This window comes from Platichthys flesus, chromosome 13 (genome assembly GCF_949316205.1).
Source record: "Platichthys flesus chromosome 13, fPlaFle2.1, whole genome shotgun sequence".
NCBI lineage: Eukaryota > Metazoa > Chordata > Actinopteri > Pleuronectiformes > Pleuronectidae > Platichthys > Platichthys flesus.
Genome location: NC_084957.1, coordinates 6,933,969 through 6,961,505, shown reverse-complemented (window position 1 = coordinate 6,961,505; position 27,537 = coordinate 6,933,969). Strand labels below are relative to the sequence as shown.

The window sequence follows — 27,537 nt, the reverse complement described above, 5'->3', positions numbered from 1 at the left end:
GCAGAAAGTAGGGCATCAACAACACACCCACTACATCTCCATCTCTCCCTGTTATCCAGATGCACCAGAAACATCCGTCACCAAATGAGCAAATGTGCACAGTCACATCCCTGTACCATGGCGCTCAAAAAATAGGTCCATTTGTTTTTATTGCAAACTTTCCACAACAGTGGGTCCTCAATCAGAGTCAGTGCAGACAGTGTGTGTCAAACTAAAGCTCATTATAGAGGCGACATCGTGTGGTTAAGTGAAACGTTTCATCGCTCATCCAAGAGGCTTCTTCAGTTCAGCTCCACAGGTCTTATCAGTAAAGAACAGATTCATATCTCGTGGCCATGAGTTATTCATGAATATATAAAAAAGAAATGGTCTTTAATTGAAACCAGCCTTTTTAAGTGTTACATGTTAAAATATTATCACCAGTAGAGGTGGAGTGGATTGTTCATGCTGGTGCAGGTCTCTAAATTGGAGAAAAGAATTCCTTGGAGTGGGTGTCGAGCGGATGAGTCATGCAAACGTGTGGATCCGGATGTCGTCAGAGCCGAACCTCTCATCTCCAATATGTAAAGATAGGCCTATCTATAGATATACATACATACGCCATTGAGTACACTTTCATGATGTCTGGTTGGTGGGAGTCTTATGACACTAAATCTATTAATGTGAAATCTTTCCGAATATAGGTTGTGCAAATCTTTGCGAGGCTGTCAATGTAATTTGAAAATCTTTTTTTCTTTTACTTGATCTGATGAAGAACATGTTCACACATCATCCACATCAGAACGTAGACACCAGAGCAGAGTGTAAGGATACTACAGATAGCATATTATAACCTTGTTACACATGGTTGGTTGGCAACGTGTGTGTGGGAGGACTGCTGTGCTTGGGCGACTGCCTTAAGCAATCACCGTCATGGGCCAAGTAATAATGTGCCACTATTGGAAATGTGTGCAGTAAATAGCTGGCAAAGATTACCCTTGTTGTATGGTTTGTACACATGTGTGCTCAGAAGCCAGATAGGGTTATTATGTAGTTTACATATATTTAAACATGAACGGTCCGAGATAAACATCTGTGTATCACTGCGTTTCCATACGAGCAGCCATGTCCAAGCTTCTGTGGTGAACAGTAAAATTATTATTTCCTATCATGAGCTGCCATGTCTTGTATTCAATGTGCCAGTCAAACACATGCACACACACTGACATAAGTATGCACTTGTCTCCCATGAGGACTTGTGTTTTCCTTCCCTCAATGTCTCACATCTGACTCCTAAAAGCACTCGATGAGTCTCACAGAACACTTAATGTCACCCATGCTGTATGGGGCACTCTCGATTGTTCAAACTCAGTCCCCCCCCCCCCCCCCCCTCCAACCCCGCCCCTCCCACTGCTGCTGTATTGCCTCTGACAGCTGCACCATTTGCCTCACACTTGGGCAGCATCTAAAGGAGCAGTTAAAACTCAAGACTCATAAAGCTTGTGCCGCATTCGAAAAACAACTGTGGCATTAACATACACTTAATAGTCAAAACAGGAAAAATAGTAATGCTACTTCACCACACACGCTGGCTGAAGCCAAGTTATCTAGGTTGTCTAGCTATGAGTGATTAGTAGCAGCCCACACACGCACTTTTGCAAATGAAAGGTCATGGAATACAGTCGCATGAAGTGCAGGGCCTTTTGCCTCTGGCTCCGTTGTCCCGAGCCATTTGAACCACCTACACAGGCAGCTGGTGCTGAGACAACCAGGGCTGAAGCAAAACCTGTCTGAGGAGAGCGGAGGCACCGAGCCGCTCAAACCACTGGCACAGAGGGTTGTCGCAGCCAGATGTTCAAACGACTCAGAACGACCGTGGTCTTGGCCGTCAGGAAACTCTGGAGGCGAGAAGCCAAGCACCTCATATGACCTTTCTGTCACAAACGTGTGTGTGTGTGTGTGTGTATGTGTGAGACAGCTGAAGAGGCTGTGTCTGAGGACATGGGGAGGGGGCAGAAGAGGATGGGGGACATCTCTGAATAGTGACAATCTGGCGGTTTACGAGTGTCGTTTGAAGCATATTGGAAAATGAGCTCAGCTTTCCTGATTCAAAAGCGGTTGCTGGTGTCTCATAAATGTAGATTTTTTTTTAAAGGTCTGTTCATACATGTGATATTAAAACCAGGATTAATGTGTTTCATCAAAAAGTCCGTCATATATTGTAGTTTACAGCTCAAAAGACACATTTTAATGAGACGTGTCTCTTTAAAACTGCTTTTATGCCGCTAGCCTTTAGTCATAGTCTGACTAAACAACACACCAACAACACCAGACAGGTGTGCACACAGCTCAGGGAAACAGAGACAGCGTCATCCACATGAGAGCAACATCCAAGACACAAACACAGAGATGACACACACATACAGTTTATAAAGATAATTGCTCTGATGAAAACGGCATCTGACTGGATGAGCTCAATCATCGACCGAGCTCGTCCACCTGGCGACGCGTGTCACAAACACTCTGAGCCGTGGTGAGCGCCGCAGCGAGCTCCCTCTGTGCCGCTCAGCCCTGGAGCCGCGCTGCAGTTGGACAAGTGCAGAGACGATGCATATTCTGGTCGATACTCAGCGCTGGAGAGAGACAGGAGTTTTGACACCCAAAGCGATCGTCAGTATGCACCGGCAAAGGTTTGGCTCATCAGTGAACCAATCACAAGAAAATTGGATCCCTGAAATAACAGACCATTAGGAGGGGATGGAGGGATAGTGCATGTTTTCACGCTGTGACTGTCAAACAGAAACGTTACATGCAAAGACCCAGTACTGATCTCAGGTATCATCCTACAAAAATGTATGTGAAACAACACAGTATTTTGGATCCCAGGCTTAGATTTGTTACTGCATATTAGATTAGTCTTTTTAAGATGCTGAAGAGACACATATATTTGTGGTAATATTTACAGCAAATAGTTACTCACTCAGCTTATAATAATTTAATGACTATGGGGTAAGGTTATTTTGACGGCTGATGATAATCAAATGAGTCATGGTCTCACGATTTGCTTTTCCATGTCAAAGCAACAAATCAGCTCTTCAATCTAGCACAGACGATCACACGTGGTTTTCTGTCCTTAATTTGAACTCAAACAAAACTAGACAGACAAGCTAACCCGAGGGCAAATATTTCCTTTGTCCTTCTATTAGCATTGCAGAACAGTAAACAAGGGCATCTAAGGTACATATAAAAATGACAGATATAAATACATGATATGACCAGTAGTAAGCTGTAGAAAAATGCAACTCTTAACTGGGCTTGTTTGAAATGGGCTTGAAATGGGCTTGTCACATGGGTGTGTATGTTCCAGGCCTCGGAGGAGCAGGACTGAGCTGTTTGTCGAGTTCTACAACGACAGACCCAGTCAGATTTTCTGCTCCAAAGAATTAAGTGCAGCAAATACAAGGTCCTGCTGTGGCCGAGCCCACCACTGAACTTGCACCGGCACTCCAGAATCACACGGATTCCAGGAGCACACGCGTAAACACGCAGAGTGCCCACATTGCAGCAGCCAGCAGAATCTCAAGATCCTGTGTCGCTCCCTCTGGGTAACGTGCGATTTGACAACAGGAGCTATCGATTCAGCTGCCTGCCAGGCTTTTTATAGAAACTAGCACCATCATTATGACCCACAGCTCAGCCCAGCCTGCTTCTGTGCGTGCCTCAATGCCTCCCGATCGAGGCAGAGATACTCACTCTCTCTCCTGTGGGGAGATGGAGAGGAACGGCGGTGACAGTAGGAGCACGAGAGGGCAAGCTAATGATGGCTATTGTAAACAGTTAATTAAGGGAAATGGAAAGAAAGACAAGGATGGAGGGGGTCCGGATGCAGACAGAAATGGCAGGGGTTGTGGCAAACAGCTAAATTGAGGATGAAAGAAGCTAGGTTGAACGAAAACAAAAAAAAATGGAAGCGAGATCATTGTAAAGTGCACACACAGGCACAAGTCTTCCTGGTTTCCTTCACAGAAATTAGGATGAGGGAGCGAGAGAAGAGGAGGATTTAATATAAACATAAGCTCACTTACATTTTGGGGCTGGCACTGTTGTGATGCGCTAAGGTATTACAAAAAGCTCAAGTAAGGTTTTAAAAACCTAATGTTAGCTAATATCTATAATAATCTTTCTGCCTGAAAGCAAAAAAAGGTATATTTCTTAAATACCTTTTAAAACACTGCTCAGAGGTCTCTTGCTGCCACTTACATGTTAAAAATGCAAATAGTCAAATATAATCCGTAATGCATGGAGACTAAGATTAGCTGATTTGTGGATGCAAATGTGTGGGGGAGTGTTAGTATACATACGATTTTGGGGGCCATGCTTGTACACGGTGACATTTATGTGTTGTTTGAATGCATACGAGCCAGAAGTTGTGATTAGCTTCATAATGAGACTAACCTTAATTATGTAACTGCAGAAAAACACAGATAACATTCTCCTGATTACATTCTATCACATAGTTGTTATTTCCAGAAACGGGCTGATGAAGGTAGCCAGGCTTTTGTCTGGGCACCAATCAAATTGAATAAATATTAACTAAAGGCACTTTCCTATCGTCTAAACCCAAACAACAGGTGTGAAAGGAGCCTCAGACCCCGGTCCTGAGTAATGGACCAAAATTTGGGCTACAAAATAAGAGTGCCTGTGTGTTGGAAACATAGTTCATCCACACTGTTTTCTAATTTCCCTCTTCACTGGGATTGATCGAGACGGACATGTACCCAATGTCTAACTGCGCTGACGCTCTAAATTTGTCCGAAGGCTTTCCATTCGATCACCTCCTGTGTTTGAGCTGCTCAGCAGGTGCCAACATCAGCATCTGACCATTCATTTTTAACTTGGCACATTGATTCCTTATTGGCTGCTCTGTCCTTTACTGTACATCTTGGCAGTTGGAGGAAAAGGCCCACAGCCTCTCATTATATGTTTCCTAAGTAGGCCATTGATTTAGCCTTTAAACATTGAGATACTACTTTTAAAAATGAATACACATTTCACAATATTTTGTGACACTATATCATAGAAGACATGTCTAATTGGACTAATGGTCACATAGAAATAGCAGTGAAATAAACAGAAATCTAATAAACAACAACAAACTATATTTTATATTACTACAATGCCCTGACCACTTACTGTAACAGCTATAACTACTGTTTTGGACAAGCCTGGATGCATGGATACGTAAATAGAGGGTAACTGAGTCATGAACAGCTGCTCGTCTGGGCTATCAACGATGATTGGTCAACAAGACATTTCATTTTGTAGATTCCATGTGGTTCCTGTACAGACAAAAATAACATATACAGGCTTTAAATGGACCTGCACATGCAAAGGGGCAAAGTTTGGCTAATATGAGTGGGCAAAACAATATGTCAGTAATTCTAAGATCCCACTAAGTCAAGGATTCTTGAATTATACTAACACAAGTTTTATCTATGTAAATACTAACAATAGGAAAAACATTACGTTCAACCACATCTGTTTGCATTAATGTCTGTAGCAGTGTTTCTTTTGATACCAAAGTTTCAAGTTAAAATATCCCTCATTCAAGCTTTAGTCTTCCTCAGTTCTAGAAGTGCCACTTTTCACATTGTTATTTTGAGGACAGAGTCGCCCCGGGCGTTTCAAAATTCTCTTCCTCACTGCTTTACGAGAGAAACCTCAGGCTGGTGCATTTGCAGTCCCTTCCCTCTCTGACCTGTAAAAGTCTCTGTACTGCAGACATGTTCTCAGCTACTAGAACACCAATTGTATTGCCTCAAAGCAAGTTATCTGCAGGTTAATTACTCACTGAGCTGCACACTGAGATGCAGCCAAGAGCATACAAATGGTGTGCAACTCCAGGCACGTGTGTGTAATTGCTTATACCTGATTGTCATGCATGGCAGTGAGGTAAAAACAGCAGTCTAGCAATAGAACACCTGTAGCATTATTACACAAGTACTAGCATTTTTTTTTTTTTTTTATATATATATATATATATATATATATATTTATTTGATCATGTTCATAGAAGTAAAGTGGTGGTCTTTTAACAGAGTCTGTGGCTCTGGCATTTAAAGCTTTTTCCAGAAATGTCATATTTGATACCAACAATAATGGCTTTGCCAGAGCAGAATAGGAATTAGTACCTACTCTGTTAAGATAGCATTTAAAGGTTGACCTCAAATTGGAGAGAGAGGGGTTCGCATGACAACCTCCCAGCACAAACCATGGTTTTGGAGAATGAATACACTTTTTCACAGTTTCAGGTCACATTCAGTTATAGAGTTGTAATCAACAGGTGTCTCAAAGACACTGAAGGGCACCTAATACCGTGCAGGCTTCAGCAGCACCAGGTGCCTGCGCCCTGCTCCTCCTCACTGACACCAGATGAATCATCTTTCTAACTCATAGTGTTTCTACCTTGTCTTCTTTCTGCCATAACCGTACTTTACACGTGACTGTATCATACTTACACTGTGGTGAGGTGGTTAGCACTGTTGCCACACAGCAAAAAGGTTTGAATCCTGAATCCACAGGGATATTTCAGTGTGGAAATAATTAGGTTATCTCTGAGTACTCCGGCTTCCTCCCAAAGTCTAAAAACATGGAGATTGGGGTAGGGCTAATTGGAGTGTTTACATTGGCAGTAGGTGTGTTAGTTTCTTTATATCAGCTCGGTGTCCAGGGTGTCAGCTGTAATTTCTGCAGGTCTTCTTGTGACCCTCAAAAAGGTTAAGTGGATGGATGGATGGATGGATGAACAAATGGATTGGGTCTTGTGTCGACTACGTGGGTGTTTCGATATTTTTCTTGTGCTTCTACACGTTGAAATAGTTTCCACGTTGTGTACAGCAAAAGGATATTAACACACAGCTCCACGGGCAGAGGTTGTGTTTGGATGTACTGTCACGTGGTGGATTCCGAACATAATGTTACCAGACATTAGTGCGCTATGCAGTGATCTACATTATGACAGTTAACACAAGCTATAATTGTTGAAAATGTTGTGCTCAGTCCAGTTCTATTTCAGTAGCACATTTTCCTCGTCACATTATACTTGCAATTGAAGATGCATTCTAAAATTGAGAAGTATAACACGTCATTTGTCAGAGGAGTTGAAAAGGATTTTAAAACAAGCATATTGCCCCACAGTGATGTTTTTAAATGAGGCTGTGAGAAGTTGTGGGAATGAGTACTTTTTGTATGCTGTACATTTGTGTGATGTTAACCTGCAGCTATTTTTGTAGAATTTACGAGTATTAATTGACTTTGTTATGATACGAAATGTATGGTAATGACATGTAACAGAGGGGATTCAATGTGATTTACAAAGTGCAGCCAATAAGCTATAGGAGCAGTTCAAAGATAATAAAAGGAAACTAAATTCGATTAAAATGCAAATAATAGACTAGGAAAAGAATCATCATTATGGATTATTAAATAACCCCAAGCTTAACAAAGGATATGAAAGCGCAGTATGGGAAATTATCGGCCAACTGCACAAGTAAACATATAATAATACAATGTATTTCTGTCTTATTCAATGACAATCAGCTGCAATTTTTAGTGAACACAGATTGTGGCCTGGGTGTCCTTGGAATGAGAGAGGAGGTCCACAGTAAGAAGATGTGATCAGCATTTTAATCACAATGATGTGAAACAGTCAAATAGCCAATTACATGCACATATATTAAAATGATGAGGGCCTGAGCAAGACAAATGCCCACTCTCACTGCTCCCACCACATCAGATATGTGTGCATGAAGAGATGCATTTAAAGGGTGACGTCTGTATTACTAAAGGCCTTTCTAGTATGACAGAATTGCTTTTCGCAGTAAAATCACATGAGAAATGATTGACTGAGTGTTCTGGATTGTTAATTATGTAGACATTCACACACTCCTTTTCATAACTAGAATGACACTCAGTAGAGCGCGTAACTCTACCAAGGTCAAGAGTCCCATAAAAGCAATCAGGCTGCACACACTCAGTTCCTTAAATATGCAGTCAAGACCCACAGGTTATTCCCTAGGATTGGTGAAGTGACATTTTTTTTTTCTACAGATCTAACACAAAATTGGATGAATTCTGTTCTTGGTCCATGTCCCATGCTGCCTTCAAATTTTGTGGAGATATGTTCAGACAAATGGGCATGGATTCAAAAATAACCTTCCCCGATGGAGGTAACATTTTAAATGATACCAAAGAGGTTTCAGTCGTCAGCTGTTCTCTCCCTCGTTGGCGGTAGCTTTCACGTAATATAAAGGAAAAACACTTCTGCTATGGAAGATGTTACTTCCATGCCACAGTTAACACTTTCTCCCATAGGTCAAAAATAAACAGTGGAGAAATTGAAAATGTCGGCGAGACTTGACTCTACATGTTAACATATAGTGAGAGGTACACATTGAAAACCAGTACCTCCAGTAAATAATGAACTCTGTTTGTAAAATATGTTATCTGTACACATTAGAGACGTGTGTCTACAGCCTTACCTGCAATTCAGAGATTAAGCCGACTCTGCCGGCAAGAAATTATCGCACAGTGCTTCTTCACAGAGCTGTGTAGAGCACCAACAAGCAGTTACACACACAGACACACAATTACACACTCTCTGCACACACACCTTTTTTTTTCTGCTTTGACTCCGCTGTGAGATGTTTATGCTCAAAGCTAAATTGCCCAGCTTTGTCCCCACTGCTCCACCAGCATTATTAAACACACAGAAAACAGTTATTTTACACACCCCTCTCACAAACATGCGGACATACACTACACTAAGAGACTCTCACACACACACAAACGCACGCACGGAAAGTGAAATGGGCAGGACAAGATTCATTCAGCATTAAGCAGAGATCTTTGAGTGTAGATGGAGAGAAGAGGAGGGCGGATGAGTGGATAGCAGATGGATTCAGAAACAATTGGGGTCAATTTAAGAGGAACCCAGTGTGATTTCCAGAAATTGCACGGCTGTAATCAAGAATGAATTTAAAGGTCAGCACTTTGAGACAGAACCCAGCCCGGGTATTGCTACCACTGCTTGAAGAAAAACATGGTCATAGGTGTGAAATTTCACCCTGAGTTTTCTGCAGTAAATTGAAACCTGGATTCCAGTTCACCACAGAAAATCACGGTGAAAAAAACTGTGTGGAGTTGAGGTGTGACAAGCGGGTGACCATCTGTCAGCCATACACACACACAGAAAAATGAAATGACAAACTTACAACTCTGCTCAAGTCAACGAAAACAGAGAAATGTTGTAGGTATCTATCTCACGTATACTTTGAGGGTCGCAGGGGGGCTGGAGCCAATTTCCAGCTGATATTGGGTGAGAGGCAGGGGGCACCCTGGACAGGTCAGAGACAAACAACCATTCACGCTCACTCCAACATTCAATTTAGAATCTCCAATTAACCCCAACTACGATCTGCATATTTCTGGACTAAGTGAGGAAACCAGCGAAGACCCAAAACATGCAAACTCCAAACAGAAGACCCTGGACCAACTCTTATAATGTTTATTATGAGTAGGCAATGCTGAAAAACTGAAGTCTCATAAAAAGATATGAGACTTCAGAAGAGGTCAATCCACTGTTAATCCAGTTTTAACATTTAATTCAGATTCATGTCGACAGACAAAACAAGACAAGGTCTATAATGTGATATGTGTATATAAACACTGTTACCTCAACAGGAATAATACCCAGAATACACACATACACATTCCTCGGCTCGAACAATCACAGTCACAGAATAATACATTTTAGCAGTTTGATTTATCCAGCCCAAAAACACACATTCAAACATGTTATTCTGTTATAACAGCGATGTTTTCACTGACAACAACATGACTATTAAAAAACAGCAGTGAACTGGAAAGACGATGATGACCTTATATTTCGTGGGAGCAGAATGCGGGAACCGTTAGAATAATTTTACACATAAAAATTGGTTGCTTGTCAAATTTTATCGGAACTCCGGAAAAAGATAGTTTGTTTTTGGCTGCTAATTGGTCCAGAGGGAGATCATTTTCAGTTGTGTAGAAGATGATGTCTGAGATCATGTGAGAGTCATATACACACAGAGCACAGTATCCTCCCCACACAACATAAAATACACACACACACACACATACACACACTCAAACATGATCACAGTGCACATGTTCATCAAACGCTCCAGGTGTCATTAGACAAAGGCTTTTGCTCAGCATACTGCATATTCACATGGTGGTTAAAAAAAATATATTCTTTTGTTTATTTTTCCTGGTCTTCTAATTTACACCAACATTATCTGATCAGAGCATATGATATATAAGTCGTACATGATATGGCAGTGACAGGAGAGTTTGAGGTGATTTGGCACATTGCTACTGACTGGCTACGTGGTCCAGCTACTTAGACAGAGCACTGTTCATCTTCATAATAAGTCTGGCCCTGTTGGTCTGGTGCATTGTTACAGATTCAACCCAAATTGTCCTAGAAGGTCTATTATGTAATGTTGCTGACTCATTTATCTGATTCAGTTAGTGCCACCATGTAATTAAATATGGTATAAACGAGGTGTTAAGAGATATTTTTTCTGTTAACTCCATTAGTCATCGTGATCAGCATTTGTGTGTGTTATTCATGTATCGAGGCTTTTAGATGTTTGTCAGGGTACAGGTCAGTACAGACTGTGGGCTTCAATGAAATGATTCACGGCTTGTTGGATACAAGAAAACTGTGCTGCTACTGTACATCCTGTCCACGTGTGTATGTGTGTTTGTATATATTTATACTACTTCACACACAGAAGACACACACACACACACACACACACACACACACACACACACTTGAGGACATTAGATAAAGTCATGCATCATATATAAGCTCATACATCATACATAGCCTGTCAAGTAGCATGAATTCATATAGTAGACAAATTTACAGTACAACAATTTGTTAACACATATATACCTGTGAAGTAAGTATGGTGACAAATTGCACAACCTACGTGGTCAGCATGTACATTTCATAACGTATCATTGCACAACACTCACAGCCTTTACATGTCACGCTTGAGAAGCTTAATGGGCAGAGGCAGCCTTCCCTCCGGGAATCCTGAATCTTCTACCAGGAGGTAAAAGCTGGAACGTGTTGGATCTGCCACCGTTCTCTGGGCCTGTCTGATAATAGACTGCTCTTAAATTATTTGGATGTGTTGTCCACTACAAGACAAAGCGAATGTTGATATTTTAAATGAAAGTTACTCTACTGAAGATAGCGATCATGTTTGGTGGTGCAGTCAGTTCTACACCCTTCAATGTTGTCTTCTTACTTGGCATGCAGCCATTGACAGTGAGGTTGATTTGTCCTCAAAATAGCTGCAACATGCAACTCTACCACTAGATGTCACTCAATTCTACACACTGAACCTTTAAATCCCGTAAGAGCCAAAGGCTTTCGGAAGAGGAACTAACCATTGTGATTGGTGACTTCAATAGAGCCAGGCCTCACTTTTTTGTCAGCGTTAGCTTACAATCCAAAAGGCTGTGTTGGAGATCCCTGCCCATTTACTATATGAAGCACTATATTTACTATATGTGTGAGATGTCTGGGCTATATAGTTACCGTTTCCTGTATGACTATTTTCTGTAACCAGTCTCACCTTGCAATGTGTCACATTTGATAAGCGTAACAATACACTTGTCAGTAATGACGCAAAACAACTAGTGGTGCGTGTCCAAAATCTCAATTTATTCCTCTCTATAGAATCAGCTGACGGACTATTGCACAGAGAGCAGGGACGCTCACACCTGGAAAAAAAACAAGCTTTTTCTGAGAGTTCATGAAATGTAAAGAAAAGAAGCTCATGATGCATTGTTCCTTCTTGTGATGTGAGTAACAAACTATATTCACATCTGGTATGAGACTGTGAAAGGGTGCAGGAGAACAATGAGGCTTTAAAGCAGAGGACAAAGAACGATTTCAGTTGAATTAACAGCAACACAAGTTGCAGTCCCTGCTTTGAATGTGGGTCCCTTTGTATACTGAATGGAAGTAGAGGACTTTCCTGTGTTTAGTCATCGTGTTTGTTCGACAAACATCGATGTACCTCCGTCAGTGTTAATGTTGATTTACCACTGACAGTAGCTGATTGGTCTTTTCTTGTGGTATTCATTTTGGCTTGAATATTTACACAGGTAATTAAGGCCCTGTGCAATTTTCGTCAAACGCGCTGTGATGCAATTCAAATCTTGGCCTCCCAGCTCCTTCCTCTGTTGTCTTTGCTTCTTGTTACTGCAAAACAAACAAGACCTGTGGCCATTGTTTCCAGCAGTGGACTTACTGCATGTGTTGCCCTCCCTGCTGAGATAAACACAGCCTTGTGATTGGAGCCTATTGTTTTCTACTTCAGCTTCATGTTTGACACTAATTTGATTTTTTTTCCACAGTAAAAAAATAATTCATTGAAAATGTTTTTATTTTAGCCCATTTAGCAAAGCGGCTATATAAAAGGTTTTCTTAAAGCGGCAAGTGGACAGACTACACCCTCTTACGGGTATTATGTTGGATGAATTTGAACCTAGAGCGATCTACGAATGAACATTCCTCAAAGCAGCACTTGAAGTCTAACCTCAACCCTTATTTTGACCTAAAGTTCCTCTATTTGGAAATGGATGATTTGATCTCTGGTAATGGGGCCCGCCTTGGATTAGAGGGTGTTAACCTTTACAGATATCTGTACGTGTCATGATGCAGAGATGTCCCAAATGGTTTACTCCATGTAAGTTCCAGGATGGTTTGAGACACTGGGTGGTTAATAAATAAAACCAGAAACAAAAACAGTGATATGATTTGTTCGGAGCCTGGAGCCAACTGTATCAAGCAACAAGAGCTGTTTGTTGGTTAAATGTTAATGTAAACTTGACTTCCAGCTGTGTAAGATATGAAACAGAAAATAACCTCAGATGTAGAAACCCACACTCACCAGTTTCTCTCTGTGATCATCAGCTACTACTACGGCTCGTACAGCTCAGACCATAATACATTGGGAATTCCCATGTGTTTATATATCTTCTTTCAAATCATTGATTGTGAAAGTGAACACTACATTAGCGTATGCAGAAAATTACTCTTCTGTACACTTTAGTTACAGTTACAGTTTAGTTACTTTTTAGTTACAGTCTATCCCACTGCAGCAAGCCTCACTCACACTGTGAGCACTCACAAGCAGCCACGTCGGACTTGTATTTATTTCAGTCACCAGCTGTGTGGGTATTCAAAGGAGAGAGACATACAAACTGACTAGATGGGCGAGCCTGACTTCTTTTAGTTTGATGGCACGAGGGCAAAATGTTTTTTCCCCTGTTTGTGTTTCTGAGTGGGAATGAAAAAGAGCTGACAGAGAGAAGGGGGTAGAAATAATGTGGGGGATTCCTCTTTGACCGCTTCTTTTCCAGTGATGCTCAAAAAGTGTTCTCAAAACATTCATCTGGACTTCTTGTCTCTGCCTGCATTCTCTTGGGATTTCATCAGAGGAAGTTGAAAGATAAGAAAGGAGCTTTTCAAGTTTTACTATTACATAGCAAGTGTCAGAATTATGGGTGTTTAACCACCATGGAAATTAGAATACAAGAAGTTAATCTCTATGAGCAGCACCACCTCTCCAGGGCAGAATGTGATTCTGTTTGGTGTCGTGACGGGCTGGATTTGGTAGAATCAAAGAAATGAAAACACCACTAGACATCAGCTTGAGGCAATCTTAATAAAACCTCAACTGTCTGAAATGTGACAAAGACAGCTGCATGAAGGTGTTGACTGTAATGTGTCAAAATGTGCGTGCATGTTTGCACTAGCACATGATAAGAATATAGAGAAGTATTTTAGGTATCCTAACCCCTGAGCCGCAGCTGTGCAGCCCTTTCACTTTATATATATATATATGGTAAAGGCAGCATACAGCCACAAGCACATAAAGGGACACACACAAAAAACTATTTTGATTGCGTAAGAAAGCCTTCTCGTTGAACAAATTTGCACCAGAACTAAATTAAGCTTGTTTCCTTTATAGAATAAGTCTAAATTGGCCTGGTAAAAATATAGTCTCATATAATCTACATCTAATATAACTATGTATTAACTCCAGATATATTCTCCACCTGGTGCTTCCCCCCCCCCCCCCCCCCCTGTTTTGTGCCATTACATTTTGAAAGAAAATGTATCTTCACCGACGGCCACAGGCAGCATTTTGAACCATGAACTGTTTGAGTCTTTCCTCCTCAGTGCACCTGAGATCTGCAGCCTGCTTTGACAATTCACTGTATCAGCCTCTGTGGCGGCTGCTGCTGTAGATGTGATGATTCAGTCTAGCAAGACGAGACCTTTCTGCCCTGTTGGTTTTCAGAGTACATTGTGAAACTGAATTGAGATGTGCTTGCTCTGCATACTTTCAATCAGCCGGGTTTCTCATAGAGTCCCTCCTGACTTATTGGCCATACATGAAACGTTACTTAACTCAACCAGAGCTGCATGTTGGAAATCCAAACTCTGTGTGTTTATCTTTTAGTAATAGATTTATTCTAATACATGATTAGTGCATGAATTTGTGCCCACACTAGAATCCTATAGCAGGTAAACTGTTGCACTGAAGCCTCCTGCAATCGATTATTTCTCGTATATTTCATTATATAACAACGTTTTTTACTCACTCGCAGGTTTTTCTATTCTCTCACTGACAACACAACATTTACTTCATTGCTCTTCCTACACGTTACACCTTGCCCCCAGCATTCTGGAAGGTGTTGAAAGGTACTGATGTTAAGTGAGGTGGACAGAAATCTCTGGAGGGAGAAGGGCAAACCAGACACATCATGAGCTTTGGGTTGGAGCTTTATTACATTTTCAGACTCCATGGAATCACACGATATAGCTACTGTCCGATTCTTGAAATGATGAGATATGGATTGATTATTATAAAATCATATCCTCCTGATTGTTTGCAACAAATAATATTGTTGATATTATTCATAATAATTACAAACCAAGTAGTGACATAAATGGTAATCGAATAAAAAAATACTGACACACAGACCGTTATGATTATAATCATACACTTTATTTGACCTGGTTTTAGTTAATGATACTGATGTCAGATTTGTATTGATGTGTTAGCTTTCCATGCAAAAAGATTAATTGAAAGCTCATCAACAGAAGAAAATTAACGAGCTAACAGGTTGCCGCTCTGCAACAAGGTGCCGAACCTTGCGCGGTGACGGCCGCCCTAGTGAATTCTGCGATAGTGGTTAAATAACTGCTCCTGAACCGGATCCAACCGGCTCTGTTTTCACGTTGTGTCGTTTCCCCCTCCCGCTGATTCCCACCTGCTCTGGTGGATGTGCTTGGGGATTTCGCTTCCTCTGGTAACTTGTCTCCTCAACGAACCGCATGTAGATTTATTTGCTGATCACAGGATTATTCCTGTACATGCTCAGTAAATACTGTGTCTGTCAGCATGGGTGTTCACTGTGTGGGCGCTCGACAGACTCAAATCATGTTGGTCCATGTTACCAACGATCACACATAGCGGTTCAGTGTTAAATGTTTTCCATTTCAAATTCCTTCCCAGGGATTCCAGGCCATTTTGCCCATATGTTTATTTGATAGCAAACCTATACACATATCCGGTGAGAATCATGTACAGATAGTGTCACATTCTGAATGTGTCAAGTATTGGTGTGAACTTTACTTATTTATTCGCCCTCTAACACAAGTTATTAAACTCCTCTTCTCTTTGCAACATATGTGAGAAGCACAGCTCACATTTCTTAGCTCAGGAATCTGCTCTGGAGTTTTGTTTTGGTTTATATTTCGGCCAAACCAAATAAGAAACTCATTTTACACAGTACAGCTGATCAGTTGTGTTTTTTTAATAATGCCAAATGTCAGATTATTTCTTTTGAAACAGGACTGGACCTGGTGTTAGCAGAATCCCTGACTTCACGTTTTGCATGACTGCTTACATTAGTTGTCTTGTTTATACACACTATGCCCGGTTCATTAGATGCAACTAGATCACGTGAAGGTAGTGATGATACAGCTGTGCAGTGAACCTCACCTGAAGGTTGGAATGTTCAGTCTTGTTCACACTGATGAGATGTAGTGATTCAAATAGTTTTCATTGGTGGTTGTGTGGCTGTATTCTGTTGCATCACACTGAGAGATGTCTCCAATATTAAGACTGAAGGAAATACGGTGCAAAAAATTCAGAGGACGTAGTACAAGGTCATATCCACCACAGAGTAATGTACAACCAGTAATACTCCCAAAGTGTTGCCTTGATGTTGTCTTGCGATACACCACCATCACTGCCCCATTAAAATGGCTCTGTTTTTGACCATGCTGTGTGATGAACCCATAGTGCACCTCTGTACACATTTCCTTGACTCTGTGATGCCATCAGACTGGGACGACCTGGGGTGGACTGCTACTGTCAGCACGAGACCGGAGCAGCTGTTCTTCAGCTGGTGTTCCTCATCAATGAGGTAAGAGCAATTCATCCTTTTTGTGTTTTCTTGATTGTTATACTGATGGAGGCAATTACCTTTTGTAAACGGGGGGTGTGGAATTATTTGTGTCAATATGAGAGAGGTTTTGTGTCTGAAGCTACTCAGGCATTGCTGGTGAGTACAATTAATTAATTGTGCATTTATCGTTACTTTTTACTTCATGGGATTTGTTGATAATAAATGATCGCAGATTTGGCTTTGTAACAATAATGGGCTCTTGTGAGGGTTAAACACCTTTTAACCTAACTTACCGAATACAACATAGTTTATATGCATTGTTTTATATTGTGGTTTACTCACTTGTTATTGTGCGAAAAAAAAAAAAGCTTGAGTCAAATTCACCACCAATGTTTACAGAGCATTATGTGAGCGTCAGAGCACAGCCTCACCTTGTACCTGCTCCATCTCACTGTTGCCTGGCACCTTACCCCTGCTCTCCTGTCTCCTGAGCCTCCAGACCTCGCTGCTTGCACACTGTCAAAGTCCAGTCTCTCTAGCAAACAAGACGAGCTTCTGTGTGTCCTATATATTCACATATATATATATTCTAACACTATAGCCATGGTCACAATAATCCCTGTTCTCGGTTTGAGGCCTGCTAGTGTAATAATTTTTTTTTACTGCTGAGTTAAACAGCAACGTCTTCACCATATTAAATATTAAATCAGAAAATGTGACTGAAGCTTAATTTGGTCCATGTTCGGTTTGGCACGTTACATAACCCGGAAATCAAGGCCGCTGAGGATGAAATGATCCAACCACTCCAGTTGTATCATGGAGAGGAGCAGTTTGCCTGTTGGGAATAACTTGATGTGTGCGAATACGAGAGAAATGAAGATCCTGACTGTGTAACCCTGATGTACCGTGGGCCCCATAAATGATTTATTTACTTTCCCACCATTGTTTTTGGTTCTCGACTGCAGATTTGGTTTCCAATTCAGTGGTTTCGACTGTGTTGGATTTTTTTTTTTTTGTCTTTGAAAGTACATATTGACATATTTGGGTTTACAATATTTAGCCCCCTAGTCGTCTTTCTGAAACTCTCTGTTGTTTAATGTGGAGGAGCTGATGACAGCAGGAGACAAAGCACTCTGTAATGAACCATTTAAATTATCATTATGATCATTACTCACTCAAAGATTTGTTTCCTCCGTGTCTTTAAAACAGTTTTCCCTCGCTGTCTGACTTTGCTTTGGGGGCTGAGACATTGCAGTGGATCTTTTAGGCCTATAACAGAAGCTTACTCGTGTGTACCGTGGTTCGATTCCACGTTTTGTTTACTAACAGAATTCTGTAGGTGTGCTAGCGGAAGAAAAACAGGTCGTGGTGTTAAAGAGCAGGAGCTTAGTCACGCGGTTCACTCCACTCTGTGTTTCTCTTTATCCTTTATTCTTCTTTAATCCATTTGCTCCTCCTGCCCCTCGATGTTTTTTGCGTAGAACCACTCAGTTTTTTCTTTTATGCCCACTGGCTCTTTCAGCCCACTTCTCCATCGCTCATTGGTCTACTCGTGATGTGTCTGTCTGAGGTAAATGGATGTGTATGGGCCTGAAGAGGTGTGTGTGTGTGTGTTTCTGTGTGTCAGGTACTTACTTTGAGTATGTGTGTGGAGGCTCAAGTACATGTGTGAAGACACTGTTCTCTGTGTGCGTGTGTTTTAATACCTCTGCCAAGAAGGTTATGTTTTAAATACTGTTTGTCTGTTAGCAGGACTACACAAAAACTTCTTTCACCCATTTACCAGAGAATATTAAAAACAAATTAAAAACAACAACATATATAATGTATAGCAACAGCTGTAAGCTGTTAAACCAGTATGGAGTCCTTTTTTTACCCTTCACCTTGTGTTGAACTCCTCCTCAGCTGAGTGCCATTGTAGTTTTTGCATATTTACTAATTCATTTTTGCACTCTCATTATGAAATGAGTGGGATTCAGCACAATAAATGCTTTTGTGATTGTCTCCTGTATATCAACAGCCCCTCACAGTGATTACTATGGGTCTTCTCATTGTTTGACCTGCCGACTAATAGCTGTGTCTCTTCTATGGTCGGGTGGTGGTGGGCCAGTTTTTTCCAATATGCCCCTGTCAGTCCAACAACTGCTATTTGCACGTGTGTGTGGGGTTTGATCAGACCTCTGTTTGCAAATAAACGCGACAGGTGTTTATTCCATTTATACCAAAATAATTTGTTTTCATCGGTCTATACAGTCCACACACTACACCAACAAACCAACATCAAAAACACTGCGTTCTGTTGCTGCTTTAAAATTAAAATTATGATTTGGGAACTGTTTGCCATCTGCTGCGTTAATGAGGTGCAGAACAGAGACCAGTGTCGGTGATTCATCTGTGGAACATTCAGACTTCCTAGTCCTCTGAACAGGTACATTGATTAATGGTTTAAAATTGCAGGGTAAACTCTTTATTGCATATTATTAACAAAGCCAACAATTCTTGAAACAAAGAAAATGTGCAAATTGTATTACATCAGCACCATTCATAATTTGTTTAAACGAGAAACATAAATTTCACTCCTTATAATTTCTAAAGCCTCTTATTCTGTGTTTAAATTGGATTTTCATAGCTTTTCTTTCAGGGTTGAAGAAGTTTAATCAATTTCTTCCCTCAACTCAGGGACCCTTCTAAAGAATGAACTTTACATCAGACCATGTAATGATCAATTGGTTAATTAACCAATTATAGATTTTCTGATGCGATGAGTGTTTAATGAGAGCTATTGAAGATGGTTCAGCCAAACATGAAATGTTGATTCACCAACATAGATACATGGTACCTATTCTTCCAGATGGTTTGTATAGAGTTATTTTCTGTTGGCCCTGGCCTCTGCCATTTTACCTGTGTACTAAAGCTGCACCTGGCTGCCATCAAGCCTTCAACACAAGTTCACCATAATGGAGCTGCAGACCTGGCGCAAAACATTTAAGGTCAGATACAGACTTACCAGGGTACAAGGGGGAGAGGTGGTGGAGCAGTTACCAGAGGTGATCCTGATCTCCCTGGGGCCCTTAGCAAAATTCTACTGATGGGACCTCCAACCTGGCCCATGAGCAATGAAAACCACTTGCCACACAATTATACCTGGCAACCCAATGTTTCCATTACACTTTGCTTTTGAAATAATTTGCTCCATCTGTTGATCTGAGACCAGTAGATGGAGCAGAATGAGGTATATATGTATTGAATTGAATGTCCTCTATGTAATCTTAAGAGAAGTGTAATGTTTAAAATAAATGTTATAATTTAGAATGTCATAATTCTGAGGTTTGGTTCTGCTGCATGGTGATGAACACTGGCTGATGGTTACTGGTTGCTCGAGGAGGCTTTCACACAAACACAAAAGTCATACATATTTTTTACCTCGCACTGGCACTCAGTGGAGACAAATATCATATCTTCATCAATCATTCTACCAATATAAATTATTATCTTACAAGCTCACAATGAAAATAAGCTTTTGTTAAGTGTGACAATCAGATGAATCAAGGGAAAGTTAAGGTCATTCATTCATAATGGGGGTTAGACAGGTGTTTTGTAAAGAGATTCAGTCAGATGAAGACTTTTTACCACAGAGTGCAAATACAAGACTTTGGTGTCTGATGGTAATTACAGGGAATAAGGGAACATTTCTCCACAGATAATAATGGTCCCCCAAACGTCCTCCCTAAGCTACATTTCTAAAGTTTTAGTATCATCCTGATTATCACCCCTTAAGCAAATGTTATGTTTTTTTAACGGAGGGAAAACATTCTGTGAAATACTCTTATGTTGTACAGTCTTTAATCCCATGATTAAGTTTGTACTCTAAAGCTAATTCTCCCTGGGCCCGCATTGGGAATTTCAATGTAATTACAATTAGCTGCCCTCAGAAGCAGGGTTGCAACCAGCTGATGACATTTGAAAACTTCCTCTCAGGTTTAATTCAGTTTCAAGTCGTGTGTGTGTGTGTGTGTTCTAGTAGTAGGCACTTTGCAGTAAATACAGAATTATATACAACTTTATTGAGGTATTTTCAACTTATTCTGTTCTGCTTTTATGTGTTTATGAGACTGTGTATACCTCTTGTTATTTACATGTGTTTGTCCTTGGTGCCCTTCACCTTGAATCTACTGTGTTTTCTGCATTTTGTGTAATCTTCCTCATCAACCAGGACCACAGGACTTTATTCCAAAAGGCAAGGTGACATCCGTGTCCCTGCAATGATTCACTACTGATACTTCCTGTTTTTTCTCCTTTAGGGAGCGTTGGTCACAGCCTGTGCAGATGACACGCTACACTTGTGGAATCTGCGTCAGAGGCGGCCGGCCATCCTGCATTCACTCAAGTTCAACAGAGAGAGGTAAGCACTCCGCTAGGTAGGACGCACACGTACAGCGCACAGACACACACCACACACCTCTGACGGTGAATTGCCCTAGATGAATATAATCTCCAGCTTTTACGGGATTCTAGAGCCCAACATCATGCACGACAATTTCCACAGGGTCAGGCGGTCAGGGCTGAACTGCACATGACACTGTATTCTGATTCCACTCATCTTCAGCATCTCGACACAATGGCAGCTGTAAAGAGGGCTTAGAAAGCCATGAACTCGGCTCACATTACAGACATTCCAGGCCAATGTAAACCTGATCTGTTCCCCCAGGACTCTTATCTTGGTTGGTACTGATGTTCGGTCCAGATTATCTGGTAGTGTAAGGGGTTCCTCACACTACGTGCCTTCGATAATTTTCTCATCCACACTCATTCTGCCTCCTGCTTTTTAAAAACATTAGAGGAAGTTGTTGCTATTCGCTAATATCCACCTTCCCTATGAGGACCCATGAGATGGATGAGGTGGTGTGTTGTTTCCTCTGGGCCAATAATATAATAATATCATCCTGTGGTGTGTGATTAGCCATCATTTTCTAATCTTGTAGTGTGGTCCTGTTTAAGATCGTAATGAATGATATGTGTGGAGATTCTCCTCATGTCCGCCATGCAACCTGATTTCAAATTACATTTGTCTGAGCCGAGCTTTTTTTAACTGGACCATCTCTCAGCAGCATCATCGGCAGTGGCCAGAAACACATTTAATCAGGTCTGTCTGTGTCGAGAAGACGAGGCCTCCTCCCTCTCCTCCCTCTCCTCCCTCTCCTCGCTCTATGCCCTCTCCTCCCTCTCCTCCCTTTGACACTGGACCTTTTTTTCCCTCTTTGATAAACCTGGGAAACCTCATCTTCTGACTCAATTGAACTTGTGAGACATCTCCCCCATCCACAACACCACCGGCAGTGATAGATTATTTCTGAGTGGCCATTAGAAAAACCGAATCCTTCGCCTTCGAGATGGTGGCTGTAACCTGGCATCATTAGTGAAAGCTGTTGGAATATTTGATGTTGGTTATGGAAGCCCAGTCAGACTGGGTGTGATGGTAGATGTGTTTAATTTGAACATCTCAAATTACAGAGAACCTCTGTCTTGTATCTGAGTCTATATCTGACACCAATTGAGGGTCTTGAAGGTTGAAGGACAGGCAGTTTTTGCTTTTTTGTAATGCTCTAAAAATGTCAACGATCATTACATTTTCTCCAACTGGGCAAACTTTCATCAACTCCCAAAGCCCCCTATTGTCCAGATATGACGTCCTTGATGTCTCTATCTCTCTCTCTCTCTCTCTCTCTCTATCACTCTCTCTCTCTCTCTCTCTCTCTCTCTCTCTCTCTCTCTCTCTCTCTCTCTTGATCCTTGTGTCACACCTCCTCACCCGCTGGATGAGGAGGACATGACACACCCTCCGCCAGCTGCCTCCTTCAGTCTATCACATGTCTCACTCGCTGCTTGAGGCCATCTCCTCTTCTCCCCTGAGTAGCAGCCTCTGGGATGTTGTCATAAGCAAGGTTTGGGCTCTTTGCTTTTTCCCAGCAGTGGCAGCTCGGGCTCTGCTCTGCACCATTTAACTGTAATGGCAAACAAAGGCTTCTAATGTTGACATTTGGTTTTTGAAACGTTTCCCCTTGCGTCGGCATGGCCATACACAAGTAGCCCAGTTGCAACAACACATTTGGTTTAATCCAAGGGGTGTCCACTGTAGTTGTGTAACTTTCCAGAGCACACATTCATAGTCAATAATTATGTCAACAGGACAAACACGTAAGTTCCTTTACATGTTATAACTGCAGTCAAAAGAAACACTATTCATTTAAAAGAATAGCTGCACCATCATTCTCTTTGCCATTGAGGCTAAGAAAGTTCAGAAACATGTTCATGGAAATCAAAGGAGGCAACCTTCATACACAATGGAAGCAAAGTTATATAAGATGCATTCAGAGAAAAACACAGGAAAGTTCAAACACTAATCATTTGATTAACTTCATGTTCAAGTATTTCATACTTTAAATTCTTCCTATAATAAAAGCTACTTTGACTTAATTCATTGAACAGATGTGATTGAAGTGTTTTTTCTTTTTCCATTTTCATCCTACTCAAATTTGATGTCTGCACCTTTCTCATGGTCAAGAGCCTTACATGAATATGACAGAATTTTCATTGAAGTTAAAATATAAACTGTGCACACGAATTGCAAAGCAAAAGTATTTTCTTTTACAATAAAGATTTATTAATGGCACATTTATAAAATCACAGAACATCAGGGTCGATGCTAGTGTTAATTTTGATGAGTACTCATCACAGCGGAACTCAACCTAAGTCAAGGACTTCATCTGAATCACATGTTTTTCTCAACTTTCCATCCCGAGACGGCAATGAGCTTCCTCCAGGAGACTGAAAAATCTCTGTCCTGCAGTAAAACAAGGGAACAGCATCATAAAACTCACCAAGGGGCTTGTTAAACCCACGTACTGTCTGCAGGTCAAGGAAGGAACACACTGTCTCTGTAATGTAGTGACGACAACTACTGACATTTCAAGGAATTCTATCAAATTCATTCCAAATATAAATAATATCTAAAGCTCCTCATGAGACTCTGTCTCTGTCAGCTGCTCACTTTAGTGTTTGCACTGCAGACAGTACAATCACTTCTGCGCTGCACAATTAATTGTGTTTTTTCATTAACGCTTTTTTTAATGTCACAAATATAAATACAAATGCCTGTGTAATTTTGACGAGGACATTGTGGTCTTGGCTGCCAGGAAACTCTGGAAGCAGGCTGCCTTCTTAAACCTTATCTCCTTCGTTTTCTGCTCCAGAACTCTTGACATGTCTCAGCTTCGCCTCCTAGCATTTTAATCATTTTCAGGGAGGGACACTTTAGACAGAATTGAGCAGAAAAGTAACACTTTAATGTTTAGAGAAATCATCAGACACAATAGCCACTGTAAACCTGTCCATCTGAGATTTATTCACAGACCCTGCCGCTGTACCCATCACTGTGATTCTCACTCTGAAGCATGGCCACACAAACACATGAACCTTAGGGACATTGTTTTGATTCAACCGTTCTTCCGGGTCCTTCTACCTGTCTCGTGGTGCAGTGAGGTAGAAGTTAGCGCCGTTCACTCTCGGTTGCAGAGCAGTGAATCATGCTTGAAGATGATGAAGAAGGAGGGCATCATGAGTCATCCATCAGCGGCTGGCCAGTGATTTTCCATTTAGCTCTGTCTCTCCAGGTTGGACCTCACACAATTAGCACCCTACCACCTCCACACAAACCCTGAATAATGTGTGAATCACAGGAAATTGTCAGGAGAATTGTTTAGGGATGACTGTCAGTCAGCATCGCGAGGCCGCCGGCCCTCCTCGCTTGTCATGTCGAAAGGAATCTGAAAACTTTCAAAGCAAACACAAATGCACATCACAACACATGAAGCATCACACACTCCCTGCAGTTTTGAGCACTATGAAAGGAGACAGTTGAGCTAATGTAAGCATCTGTGGTTTTGATTCTATCCAACATGACGGCTCGGACATCGTTAGGTAGCTGTTGCAGAATTCCTTAAATTGTGTTGTGTCTCGTGCAGAGCAGATGGCCAGGTCGCCCGCTCCCTCGACGATATCAGCAATTCAATTAATCCCTACATCTGTTTAGCTAATAAAGGATATTTGCTCCTCAGCTGGTTTGGAGATGGCTGGTCAGCTGGAGGCTAAACCCACGTCTCTTCCTGTCCTCTTTGATTGATAGTTATTGGCCTGGTCCGACAGTCTGGAGTCGAGACCTTATATTTGACTACAGCTCTGTGTTCGCTTCTACTCACTCCCCCCATGCCTTTTTCATTTTCTCATTGCTTCTTCATTAAAGAGAAGTTTTGTTCTTTAAAGCCTTGACTTTTCTTTGATTCTTTTCACAGGAAGAAAAATGAAGACTTGTAGGGATGCTGAATGTTGGATAGTTTGTAAGGGTATAAATAGGCAGTTTCATCATGATACATTATTCTCATCACACAATCACACAATCAATGTACGACCAATGTCAAACAATATTATAAAGCCCATTTTCAAAAATTGGTTACATCTATATCAAATCACCAAAAGCCACTAAAATATGATTCATTTTTTTGTTTCGTTCAGTCTTGACGTAATCTGTTTTTAAATCTATTGTACGACCTCTTATATTTGGAAATTTAATACAAAATGGCTTGTGGAGGAGTGTCTTATCTCGTCTTTCCTAAATCTAAAATAATTCCACACAATCGGTTTATCCCCACTCCCTTTCCTATCGATACATTTTATTGTTGCTCACTGAATAGATATATTTATCTAGATTGCCGAAGGTAGTTTGAAGATATTTAGTGTTAAACACATAATAATCCTCAGACATTGATCACAAAGCTTCTCGAAGATAAATGCAAAAAGACTTTCTTCCTCATGAAGCACATCCGCGCCACCAGCACCAGTTTGAAAGTTGTCATCTCCCCGAGCCACCGGAATCCTTATTGAATTGACTGCTGTCTCATTTGTCTTCCATCTTCTAATCCTGCCACTTACTGGGTCGTTGGCTTTGGGGCTTTGGGAAAAAACATCCAATCCCAAAAGATCTCAGAGAAGTCATAGAAAATGATTTAATAAATTGTTTGTGGCTGTTAAATTCATATGTTTTAAACATGGTCTGTGTATTTTTTTCAGTGCAAAAAGCTTGAGCAATCACTCAGGTATGGTTATAGTAAGCTTCTACAGTTAGGCTATATCATTATTGCCCGGAGTGATGCTCACTTGAGGTACAATTGAGTTCATACATATGCAAAATGAAGACTGTGCGGGGAGAAATTCTGCATTCAATAATTAGGATTCGATGCTATTTAAAGCTTTGAGTACGGAGGGGAAGTGATAATGTGTGGAACATTGGACCAGTTCAGCCTGTGGTGCATACAGTACGTCTGCAGGCTACAGGGAAATGTAACCGCACACAGAAAAAGTTCAGGCTTCTTCCACTTCTGGCAGTTGTTTTCAAGGGCTCTTAAAATAACTATTTATACCGGCTTAGGGTGAGCTTACAGGCTGAGTGCAAGAGTTCTCTGACAAGAGAGGAGCAGGAGTGGCAACATAAAGCACAGGAGGAGCAAATGCAGTTGATCAGTCCTATACACCAGCTACTGCATTGTGGAAGGAAAGCGATTTTCCACCTTCCTGCTGAGTGCTAAATTAAACCGTGACAGAATGAGTCAGGCAACCTTCCCTGGATATCCATGAATGAGTCAGGCCATGACTTCTGTTGAGAAAGACAATTATTACAATTAAGCTGATGGGACGTAGTTACAGTCTGTCAAGTACACTGAAGGGACGATGCTGAAGGTTGGAGAACGGTAACATCCCCGCTGAGCAGTGTGTGTTCTACAATAACAGTGTCATTAAATATCTGTCTCTGAGCCAATGATTGTTCCATCACTTGGATTCTGTTGAGTCACCAGAAGAAAGTCTGTGTAGATGTTAAAAAGAAAGAAGAGCAAATGACTCCATGTTTCATTATGGTTTTATTCTAGAAGGAATAATTGCTCTATTTAATTTTCCTCGAACCTATTGTAGGAATACTTTATGGCTAATACATTGATTAACCACAGTAAAACAGATAACTGGTTCTGTTGTGTTGTAGTGTTGGCCTATTTTTTACTCAAGCCATGAAGCCTCCTTCTTCACAGGTCCAATAAACCTATGCCCGGACCCTAAAAAGCCCCTGAAATGTTGTCCTGACCATGACCCATTATCTGAAAGCTGAGACTTGTAACTATGGACACTTGAGAAACACTGGAAAACTTTTTGTCTTACCCAATGTTACGTCAGCAGCCTTCTCCCCTGTGCCTTGTCGTGATGCATATAATTCATTTTCTCTCTTCTTTGCTGATTGAAACAGCAGCGTGGCTAACTTCATCCAACTGTGATTAGAATTGACAATGGGTTTTAAAATCACTTTTTTCTGTTTTCCATTTTATTCCACTGATTGATTGTTGTAAAGACACATATAAAATAACTAATGAATTATCCTTATTATAATCGCAAAAATGCCGGGTTTACCCTAATGTGCATATGTACAAAAGAGTGAGAATAAACTGTGTTATCACACCCATCAATCAAACTGAATTAATGACTTTATATTGATGTTCTAACAGCCTGTCTCTCTCCTCCTTTGTTTCTTGTTCTCCAGGGTCACGTTTTGCCACCTTCCCTTTCAGAGCAAATGGCTGTACGTGGGGACGGAGCGCGGCAACACACACATGGTCAACATCGAGTCCTTCGTTTTGTCCGGATACGTCATCATGTGGAACAAGGCCATAGAACTGTGAGTAGCTAACGCTCAAAGTTTTGGAGATCAGCGAACCAGTGGTAACGGCTTTGGTGATGACAGAGATGCTTTCTGATGCAATGGTTCCGGTGGTGGTGCTGCGGACAGCAGTGGTTCATATATTACATGGACAGTGAAATATTGAGTGGCAGTTACCTTGGTCCTCTGCTGATGCCTTCTCGCTAAACCATGATTCCTCAGTGGTGACAAACAGAAAGTTTACTTCT

At 41.1% G+C, this 27,537-nt stretch overlaps 1 protein-coding gene across 4 annotated transcripts in view; it reads left to right on the top strand.

Annotated features, from left to right (window-relative positions):
• The window catches only part of stxbp5l (syntaxin binding protein 5L), a 111,493-nt gene that overhangs the window by 36,007 nt on the left and 47,949 nt on the right, over positions 1 to 27,537 (top strand). For all 4 annotated transcript variants that reach the window (XM_062402089.1, XM_062402090.1, XM_062402088.1 and 1 more), the window contains exons 3-5: positions 16,473 to 16,554; positions 20,838 to 20,938; positions 27,173 to 27,307. In XM_062402089.1, coding sequence (XP_062258073.1) covers positions 16,473 to 16,554; positions 20,838 to 20,938; positions 27,173 to 27,307 — 318 coding nt within the window. The remainder of the gene's footprint in view (positions 1 to 16,472; positions 16,555 to 20,837; positions 20,939 to 27,172; positions 27,308 to 27,537) is intronic.